General features: G+C 46.0%; 1 protein-coding gene across 1 annotated transcript; it reads right to left on the reverse strand.

Annotated features, from left to right (window-relative positions):
* Positions 1-2,894: 2,894 nt before the first annotated feature.
* On the reverse strand, positions 2,895-10,338 carry LOC143822946 (voltage-gated potassium channel KCNC1-like). The gene is given in 4 exon segments (XM_077308662.1): positions 2,895-5,216; positions 7,537-7,967; positions 7,970-8,049; positions 9,447-10,338. Coding segments are annotated over 4 exon segments (1,443 nt in total). The 5' UTR covers positions 9,599-10,338; the 3' UTR covers positions 2,895-4,436.
* Positions 10,339-10,702: the final 364 nt, after the last annotated feature.

A 10,702-nucleotide genomic window follows, 5' to 3' on the forward strand; every position in this document is an offset into this window, starting at 1 on the left:
ATCTGTGGCTTTGAGGAGTTTGCTCTCTCTGATATCTATTTTTTATCTTCCTGAAGAGGAGGACATCTTCCTCAGATTCGTTCAGCAATAATCAGACCCAAACATAAGAGGAAGCAATCAGCAACTCTTGTGCAAAGATGCTCTAGAAAGTTTGAACTTATTCTCCTCTTACCACTTCCCCACATGTACGCCATGCAGTGGCTCCAGACGACACTGCCTCCCACCTGAATATAACAATGGATTGACTACAGCTACCCCTAGGTGTAAACCCCGGGTCGATTCAGTCCCTGCCCTCTACACAGAATGTGATTTCTGTTTGGATTTTGGGCGATTTAAATTTTCCTTCTGCAGCAAGAAGGATTGATCCGGAGTGACCCTACCTTTATTGTGCGATATCATAGAGTGCTTTTAATCCTGAATATATTATAAAATCGCATTGTTTTGAATCTGGGCTCTCCTCTGTGGTAGGGGACCCATGATTGGCCACAGGTGGTCATGTGATAAGCCTGCCTTAAAGGAGAAGCCCCTAATTTCTCTCAACTTCTGTTGGTCTTGGATTTTTTTTTCTGCCTTCTTCGATCCTCTTACACCCCCCCCTTCAAGAAAAGAAAGGATTTTTTCCTCCCTCCTCTGACTTCTTGGATCCTCTCCCCCCTTCAAGAAAACGAAGAAAGAGTTTCCATTTGCCTCCTCCCCCCTCTTCTGAGCCTCCCTAACCACGTGCAGAAGACTTTCCTGTTTCAATGGGGGAGGGAGAGGAAGACCCGAGTTCAAAGCGATCTGAATTCAACAGGATTGACAATGGAATAAAGAAAGTAAGTGCAGACTCTGCCTTTGTTGGAGGAAGAATTACCTTTAAGCTAGAGCTACAATGAGGAACAAGACAGATGTGGAATGTTTCTAGGACAGAGGGTCCCAGGCTTTTGGATGCGTGGCCTAAACAGCAGAGGCGGTCTCTGTGTGAGGCAGTGTGGTTTGAAAAATAAAATGTAAAAGATGGATGGGGAGCAGAGTTAGACCTGCCATAATGTAGAAATCAGATGGAAAAAAGATGGATTCAATAGGCGGGGAGCCTGAATTGCTGTTTATAACCCAAGTCAGACTCAAGTTACTGGTTATAAAGCCAGGATAGTTTTCCTGGTTTTGGCCCACAGGATAAAGTGCTCCCGCCCCTCGAAAACAAAAGATTACAACAGAGGAGCTGGAAAATTATCTAAGAGAAAGCATTAGAAATGACTCAATAATACTGGGGAAGGGTCGCAGGAAGGGAAGATTTTGATTAATAATTCGGGATTACAAAACTGGAGACACGGAGCTGAGTCATATTTTCAGCAGAAATTTTGGGACAAGGGGAAGAGCAGAACTGGAGGTTCCAGGCTGTTCCAGGTTCCAGGCACTAAACATCCAAATGTTCTCAGTGGTCAGTGACTGCCAACAATCTAGAGAGAGACGACTTTCTCTTCTAGTCCGGCAGAGATCATAGTTCTTGTACTGTTGGCACTACCTGATTTCTCCAGAAAGGACTCCTTGGATGTGGATGCTGCACAAACAAAATGTGGTAATTGTTGTCCAAATTCCATGGTAGCCCCATATCTCTTCACACTGGGAAGATGGGCATGCAGATTAGCCAACAGGGAAGGGCGGACTATAAAAATAGTTATTTTATTATCACTATATTATTATTATTAGGGTGTGGTCAAAATCATACTGAAAAACTGCAGGGGGATCCAAGTCAATAATAATAATAATAATAATAATAATAATAATAATAATAATAATAATAATAATAGAAAAGTTTCTTACACAGCTTGTGGGACTTAGGGGCCTAAGGAGATGAAATGGTAGCCCCATTTCAAGAAGCTTAACGTTCAGGTTTGGAGGAGACATATAGTGGTTACCTCATCATCTACTGGCTTTTCAGTGGTTTACAGAACTGCTTCTATTTTGGCTGTTTATATACATGCACACACAACTATGAGAGCAAGTGATTAAAGACAGGCATGAACTAACTAATTTCTGTGATGAATTTTGGCTGGCTTGTGCTTTGTGAAGTTCAAGGTAGGTCAACCAGCACAAAGTTGCTGTTTGTGGAGGTTCATGCAGGTTTGTAAATAGATAACTTTCCAGACAGTCTGTGCTCAAGCAAAATGTTTACCAAACTTCAAAGCAACAAGGGGAGGGGGACATGGAATTCTCCAACCTTGGGAACATTGTTGTCAGCTGCACACTTGTCATGTCAGTTTCAAGAGGTTCCCCTTCCTATTTGTTGGGCTCTTTTCTTGCATGGAGCTTGCAAAATCCCCTCCCTTCTTGTTTGGATTTTGTGACTTGGATCTTTGATATCAGTCCTTTTAAGCTTCCAATGCCAGTGACACTGGGTTCTGCTGTGGCTTGTAAAAATGTCCCCCTTGCTTAGATGGAGTTTTATCTGGCATTGCCACATTGGTACCGGGTTCTGCTGCACAATGCACTTGTCCTGCTGAGTTTTCAGCTCCCCCCCTTAGATTGTGATTGAGCTGGCATTAGCACAATGGCATTGGGTTCTGCTGGGCATTAGTACATGGCACAGGTTTTTCTGGGCTTGAAAAAATATCCCCCACTTCAATTTCTACTACAAAGATTCTCTGACCTTAGTCCTGCTGAGTTTGCATTGCTCCAAGGGCATTGGTTCAGTTGGGCTTATTGCACCAATTCTGCTAGGTTTGTAAAAATGCCTCCCACCTTCAGTTTCCCCAACGTACCTCTTCTTGAAGTAAGACGGTATATTGATTAATCCCCTTTTACTAAATATTTACCAGGGCAGTCAAAATGCAGGTGAAGGCAAAAAAAATACAACAGAGGGAAATAGTATTCAACAGGTAGTGTTAGGAGTGGAAAGGTTCTGCTTACGTGGATAAAACAACCCTCTTTTTAATGTTTTGAATTAAAATGCAACATGCATAAGCATAGCTTTTATACAAAGCTGGATTTGATGTGTCAGAATCCTTATCACAAATTGGGCACCCAACACAGTCAATGTCCATTCTCTTGAACAAGTCCGTGCATTGAATTATCTGGGCTTCCTTTTTTCTCTTGACACGCACCAGCCAGTCCCAGGATCCGTCTTGCAACTATTAATTGCTTATTTTTCTCTCATGCTGGTATTGCATTCCTTTGCCCTCACAAGTATTTAAAACCAAAAACATGACCCAATTTGGATCCAAGCTAGGATTGCTTACTCTGGGTTGGGATGAAGTCTGCAGAGAGGGGTGTTTAGGGGCGGGTAGGAGCTCAGTGGGTTATGCTGCCCTGGAATCCACCCTCCGAAGCAGCTGTTTTCTCCAGGAGAACTCATGCCTGGAGGTCAGTTGTAGTCCCAGGAGTTCTCCAGGCCCTCACCTGGAGGTTGGCAACCCTAATTCCAGCTCTTAAACCTTCTATTGGATGCATCCAAACTGCCTTCCTGTGTGTTCTTTTTGGAGCATATAGGTTTGTAGCTTTGTTGGCTCTGCAACTAAGGTGGGTGTGGAGCAAATCGGAACCATCACTTGGCTTGCAGCCATGGCTTTCTCTCAGCGTGAGAGAAACCCACCCCCAGCTACAATGGGTGAGTTTCAGCCTGACTCCTATTTCAGCTCTTGGATCTAGTGGATAGACTTCCCACTCTGGGATTCTCTCCATACTTCATTTGGAATCTTCCTTCTCTGAACCCCAACCATACCCAGCAGAGGCAAGGCATGCAGAAGAGTTGGGTATTTTGTACCCTGGTCTTTACTACCCAAAGGAGGCTCAGAGCAGCTTGCCAACACTTTCTCCTTCCTCTCCCTACAAGAGACACCCTGCACCGTAAGGGAGTTGGGCTAGAGATATAGCAGAATATAGTTTCAGGGCTGCTGGTATATGGAATCTGCCCTTTGTTCGATATAATTTCAATATGTTATTTGCTGCTCTTTGCCCTAGTTCTAATGCATATGAATAATGGATGCTATTTGCTCCAGAGGCTTGAATATATACACCTAAATATTTAAATTTGGTCACTTGTTCAATTTTGTGCCCATTTAGCATCCATGTTCAAGATTTTGGACGTTTGCCAAATGCCATGGCCTTGGTCTCCTGGTAGTTAATTTCGAGGTATTCTTTTTCACAATGTTGGGCAAGTTTTTTGAGCATTCGCCTAATCCCTATGGGGGTTCTTGAAAGAAGAACTGCATCATCGGCATAAAGGAGTATAGGGATTGGGCAACCAGCTAATATTGGGGGATGCTAGTCTGAATCTTGAAACACTTGGAACTTAATAACTATAACATGTTGGCTCTCAAAATCGCCGTTGGTACGTAAGAATAATCTTTAAATCCTAAATAGCAGCACTATATCATAAAATGGTAAGATACAACTGTGGTATATTAGTGTGAACTCTCCAGAAATGTATTCCTTCATCCTGCTGCTCTGTGGTCCTCTCAGCTGCTCCTCTTGTTGCTTTTCAACTTCTCCTTTGTTATGGCAGTGGCATAATAGCCCTGGAACTTGCAAAAAAAGATTGGGAGAGGAACAATGATGGTCAAAATGCCACAGATTGCTGTGCAGCAGGCGATGGCTTTGCCAAAGGGAGTGACGGCATACATGTCTCCGTAGCCAACCGTGGTCAGGGTGATCGTAGCCCAATAGAAAGAAGAGACCATTCCATCAAAGTGTGTGTCGGGTTCAAGGAGATCTGCGTGGTAGCAGAGGGCACCGAAGAAAAGGACCTCAAAGGTCAAAACCATCAGGAGAATGAAGACCTCCTTCAAGAGGGACCGGAAGGCAAAGGGCAGAATTCGGAGCATCAGGGGGGTCTCCAGGAGCCGAAAGACCTTCAAGAGTTTGACGATGTAGAGTACCCGGAGCAGGCCCAGCCAAGATAAGAGGCTTAGCATATTCACGACATGTCCAGTGAAGAAGAGTTCAATGAAAACGGGAAACAGAGAAAGGAAATCTGTAATATTCAGAGGGTTCATAAGGAATTTATTTTTGTCTGGGCAGAATGTGAGTCGTGTAGAAAACTCAAATGTGAACCAGAGGATGCAGAAAAACTCCAAGTATAAGAAGTTATTAGCTGGCTGGTAGAAGACAGAAGGGATCTGATGGTCTGTATCATTTATGATGCCTTCATGATGGAGATGGTGTATCTGTGCACGACTCTTCTCCTCAAAAATGATGACTATGCCAACGTTGAAGAGTAGAGAAACAGCAGCCAGGCACTGAGGAGAGAGAAACGTCAGTTATCTCACCCAATTATTTTGTGAGTGTTGCCCTACAGCAGAACTCCATCCTACCCTTATCTAGTCACTGGGAACCTGGTTCTGCCCCTGTTGTGCCCCTCCATTGGACCGAGCTCTGACCAGGATAGCCAACAAGCTAATCTAATCAGATCTTGGAAGCTGTGCAGGGCCGACCGTGGCTAGTATTTGGATGGGAGACCACAGAGGATTGGGATGGAGTTTGTCCAACGTCCACTAGGGGTCATGATGTGAAGGAAATGGCAAACCACATCTGAACACTGAACACTGGTGTTTCATCAGACTGGAGAGAGGTGAGTAGCGGGGTACCTCAGGGTTCGGTGCTCGGCCCAGTACTTTTTAACATATTTATTAATAATCTAGATGAGGGGGTGGAGGGACTACTCATCAAGTTTGCAGATGACACCAAATTGGGAGGACTGGCAAATACTCCGGAAGATAGAGACAGAGTTCAACGAGATCTGAACACAATGGAAAAATGGGCAAATGAGAACAAGATGCAATTTAATAAAGATAAGTGTAAAGTTCTGCATCTGGGTCAGAAAAATGAAATGCATGCCTACTGGATGGGGGACACGCTTCTAGGTAACACTGTGTGTGAACGAGACCTTGGGGTACTTGTGGACTGTAAACTAAACATGAGCAGGCAGTGTGATGCAGCGGTAAAAAAGGCAAATGCCATTTTGGGCTGTATCAACAGAGGCATCACATCAAAATCACAAGATGTCATAGTCCCATTGTATACGGCACTGGTCAGACCACACCTGGAGTACTGTGTGCAGTTCTGGAGGCCTCACTTCAAGAAGGACGTAGATAAAATTGAAAGGGTACAGAGGAGAGCAACGAAGATGATCTGGGGCCAAGGGACCAAGCCCTATGAAGATAGGTTGAGGGACTTGGGAATGTTCAGCCTGGAGAAAAGAGGTTGAGAGGGGACATGATAGCCCTCTTTAAGTATTTGAAAGGTTGTCACTTGGAGGAGGGCAGGATGCTGTTTCTGTTGGCTGCAGAGGAGAGGACACGCAGTAATGGGTTTAAACTTCAAGTACAACGATATAGGCTAGATATCAGGAAAAAGTTTTTCACAGTCAGAGTAGTTCAGCAGTGGAATAGGCTGCCTAAGGAGGTGGTGAGCTCCCCCTCACTGGAAGTCTTCAAGCAAAGGTTGGATGCACACTTTTCTTGGATGCTTTAGGATGCTTAGGGCTGATCCTGCTAATCCTGCGTAGAGCAGGGGGTTGGACTAGATGGCCTGTATGGCCCCTTCCAACTCAATGATTCTATGATTCCCCTTCTGCGAGGCAATCCTCAGCCCTCCTGGTGACACGACACGTGGTGGGTGGTGAATGAAATAAATAAAACACCAGGCAAAGTCCTAAGCCTTCCTCCCGGTTACAACCGAAGGGTTAAGTTGCAGGAAGCTTCCGGAGGCTAAATGGAGGAAGGCTTGATCCACTCCAGTTTCAATTGGTCATTATTATTCCCATGGTATGGATGGGAAACAGAGGTTGAGAGGAATCCGTTTCCTAGGAAACTTCTTTGGAGGTTTCTAAGCATAGGCTTGGTGGCCATCTGACAGAAATGCCGATTCTGTGAATTCAGGCAGATGGGGAGTGGGTGGGCAGGAGGGACGGTGTCAGTGCCTGGCTCTTGAGAGAAATGCCAGTCTGGGGCTGGGAGGTGAATTTATTCTGAGGGGAGCATCATTTGGGCCTGGAATTGGGGTCATTGTGGGTGGGCAGGTAGCTGTGAGTTTCCTGCATTCTGCAGAGGGTGGGACTAGATGACCCTGGGGGCACCTTCCAACTCTACAATTCTAGTTGTAGAGTAAATCAGTCAGACATGAGATGAGGTAATAATTAAGGAATTTGGATTGGGGCCTTAGGTACTCAAGTTTGAATCTCTACCCTTCCATGGAAGCTCAGAGAGTGACCTTACTGTCTCCTTCCTTTTAATCTACTTTACAGGACTGTTGTGAGGATACAGTAGAGGAAGGGTTTACCCCTTTTCCTGACAGAATTTTATTTCCCTTGCCTTCTTATCATGTGACTCCAGTATAACATCTTCAGCTTGGTCATTTTAGCTTCTAGGGAGAGTTTGGATTTCAGAGCTCAGATTGGCAGATATTGCAGACCCACACTGGGGCCCACTTTCCTCAGCAGTTGTGAGAGGAAGGTGGCTGTGGCATCCCTAGAGTTGTCAAGACTTCTCCAGCCTCCCCCTCCCATCGTCCTGCCGCCTCTTTGCCCTCGTTTTAAAGGAACCCACGTAGCCAAGTCACCTTTGCAGGCCAACTAGAGAAGGGTTTTGCAAAGAGAGCCCAGATCTTGGGCTGCTGCCTGGCCTGCCTGCTGAGATGCCTTCCTTCCCCTGGGCCAAGGAGACTCTGGCTGACAGCCTCACTTCTCTCCTCCCAGAGAGGGTCCTCAGCCGCCCTGGACTCTGCAGCTGCCACCTTCTGCCAACAACAGGGAGCCACGGGCACATGGCTGATCTCCCAAAACGCCAGCTCCTCCTCAAACGTAGACTTGCAGATATCCTCTGGGCAGTGGAGATGCTTGGTCCTGTAGTAGTTCAGCACTGCACTGAACAGCTGAGGGCTTCGGTCAAAGAAGAACTCTTTGGAGTCACGGTCGTAGTCAAAGACGGCTTCGGCCTGGGGCTCCGTGAGGCAGCAGAGCTTGGTCTGTGGGAAGGCCTGGAGGACGCCGGGGTGGTCTCATGCCGGACTCCACCCACATTCAAGGTGATCTTCCCTCTGGAGGAGTTCATCCTTCGGCTCTCTGGAAGTGCCCTGGGTTGGAGGGAGAGGACAGAATTGAGATGTCAGATTGAGATGTCAGATGTCGGGGGCAATCCCTTCGAATTGGTTCTAAGATCCAGAACTCTGAATAAGGCAAGTTCAGCATAAGAAGCTGCTCTGGAGGTCTGTCTTTTCTCCAGCTCTTCCAGTTGCCAGCCGAGAGTCATTTTTGCGAAAGGTTCCCCAAATCTATTTTCATAAAAGTTGGCTTCACACTTTTTAAAATTTATATTATTTTTATTGATTATATTTATATACTGCCCTCCCTGGAGGCTCAGGGCGGTTTACATGGAACATATGAACAATACATGAAACAATCTATAACATATGAGGGAAGGAGTGGGAGAATGCAGTCTAAAACCTAAAAGCAATATGTACTTGATTCCTTTTTCATTATTCCCTTTTCTGTTAACAATGGTCAGGAATCAACTTCAACAGAAGTAAAGAGTTCTAAAACTCCATGTGCAAAAGTGCATTTTGGCTTCACACAAACAGAAGACCCTTCTAAATGAAACAGGAGCCCACCAAGACCGGAAAGGTTAATGAAATTCATTCCAACATGTCTTTGGAGGATGCATCTGGCTCTTGAGAGCTTCTGTTGAAAGCCCGGCCGAACCTGTTTTGTTCTGTTGCAATAGGTTGACCCTCTGAAGCAGAAATTCTTCTGCCAACCTTCTGAGTGCCCGTCCTTAGCAAACACTGCAATTGTAGGCATGATTCAACTGCATAGCTTTCCTCTCCAGATTAGATGACAAAAAATTGTTACTGGATGACCTGCAATTTTTTGCAAGCAGTAACCCCCCCCCCCCCAATTGCTGTTGGTGGAAAGTCCTGGGGCTGCAGAGTGCCTGCCCTCGAAGGCTCCCGCCTTGAATAAATCTTTGTAGGTCTTAAAGGTGCTCTTGGAGTCTATTTCTGTTGTGCTACTTCAGACCAACATGGTGACCCACTTGAATCTATCCACAGATTATGTCTCTGTTAAAACAACGGGACACGTTTTTCCAGACCTGTTGGCAACAAAACTGTCAACATAACATAACAAAAGTTCAGTTGTGCAGGAATAGGAAATATGAAATCCAGTATTCAAGACAGCAAACAATTTCTTGCTTCACAAGAAATGCTTTGCAAGAAAAGGGAAGGACAAGAAGTCCCCTTTCACAGATATAAACACGGACGGGATTCTCCCCCACTTTGTGACTTCCTACTCCTACCATCACGGTAGCCGCTGCCTTCGTTTGCTTGGCTCCCTCCCTGCCAGTGGAGGCTTCTCCTCCATGCCCCACCCAATAGTTGTCAACCCCGTCCCTTCTAGAAACCCCCCACCCAGCTCTGTCCCGTGCACACTGATCACCCTCCACCCCCGAGGAAGAAAGGGGCTTCATTCTTACCTTTGCTTTGTTAGACAGTTTTGTGGGACGAACAAGAGATGTAACCAGCAAGAGTAGCTCAGGAAAAACAAGATGTCCTGTGGCCGACATCCAAGCTTGTGGCTTAGGGTTGCCAGAAAAGCAAACCAGCTTTTAATAAAAAGAAAGACCATGGGACTCCTCCGCACCGATTCCCCCCCCCCTTCTATCAGCAATCCATTACCAGATCAGGGAACGGCTCTCAGGCATGATGGGAAATGACAAACCAGATGTGTCTTGGACAGCCTCTTTTGCCTCTGTCTCCCACTGTTGCTGTTTTTCTCTGAAAGGGCAGGATTGTGCTGAAAATATGCAGGGTTCTGATGTTCTTGGCAGGACAGCACAAGAAGGCTGAGCAAGAGAAGGGGAGGAAGAGCCGAGAGCACCTTCCCCACCTGTCTCTCGGAGGGACGTTAGTGAGGGCGCACCAGAACCACCCTCTCTGCAGCCTTCTTTCCCATATCTCAGTCATATTATTATTGAATTCCTATACCACCCCCGTCCCATAGAGACTCAGGGCGGTTCATAGCAATAATGCCACATGCACAATAAAAGAAGATAATAAAATGCAATAAGATAAAGTTGGGACAGTAGCATTTCATATCCTCGTTCCAGTTATGTCAAGATGACTTCAAGCTCCCTGACTACTACTATGCCCTTCAAGAAATGTGGGCTGGGGCAGATATTGCTGGGTCTCTCTGAGAGCCCATCAGGAGGAATTACCAGCCCTGCCAATTTGCCCCATGTAATCCTGGCATGAACCCCTCTCCTTCAAATTTCATCCATCAGGGAGCTCTCATGGAATTATAGAGGTACATCCAGGGTCATCTAGTCCAACCCCGTGCAGAATGTAAGAAACTCACAACTACCTGCCCACCCACAGTGACCCCAATTTCATGCCCAGATTATGCCCTCCCCCCCAAAAAAGCCCAGAATCCTTGGCCAGTTTGGTCTGGAGGAAATTTGCCTCCCAACTGGCATCTCCCTGGGCATACTAGAAGGGGCCACAAGAGCCAAGCTCAGACACAATCCCTTCTGCTCACCCACTCACCATCTGCCTAAGTCCACAGAATCAGCCTTTCTGTCAGATGACTATCTAGGCTCTGCTAAAAAACTTCCAAGGACAGAGAACTGACCACCTCCTGAGGAAGCCTGTTCCACTGAGGAACCGCTCTTACAGTCAGGAACTTCTTCCGGAGGTTTAGCCAAAAATTCTTCTGAATTACTTTCACCCCATT

Source organism: Paroedura picta, chromosome 13 (assembly GCF_049243985.1).
Source record: "Paroedura picta isolate Pp20150507F chromosome 13, Ppicta_v3.0, whole genome shotgun sequence".
In the NCBI taxonomy this organism is placed as follows: domain Eukaryota; kingdom Metazoa; phylum Chordata; class Lepidosauria; order Squamata; family Gekkonidae; genus Paroedura; species Paroedura picta.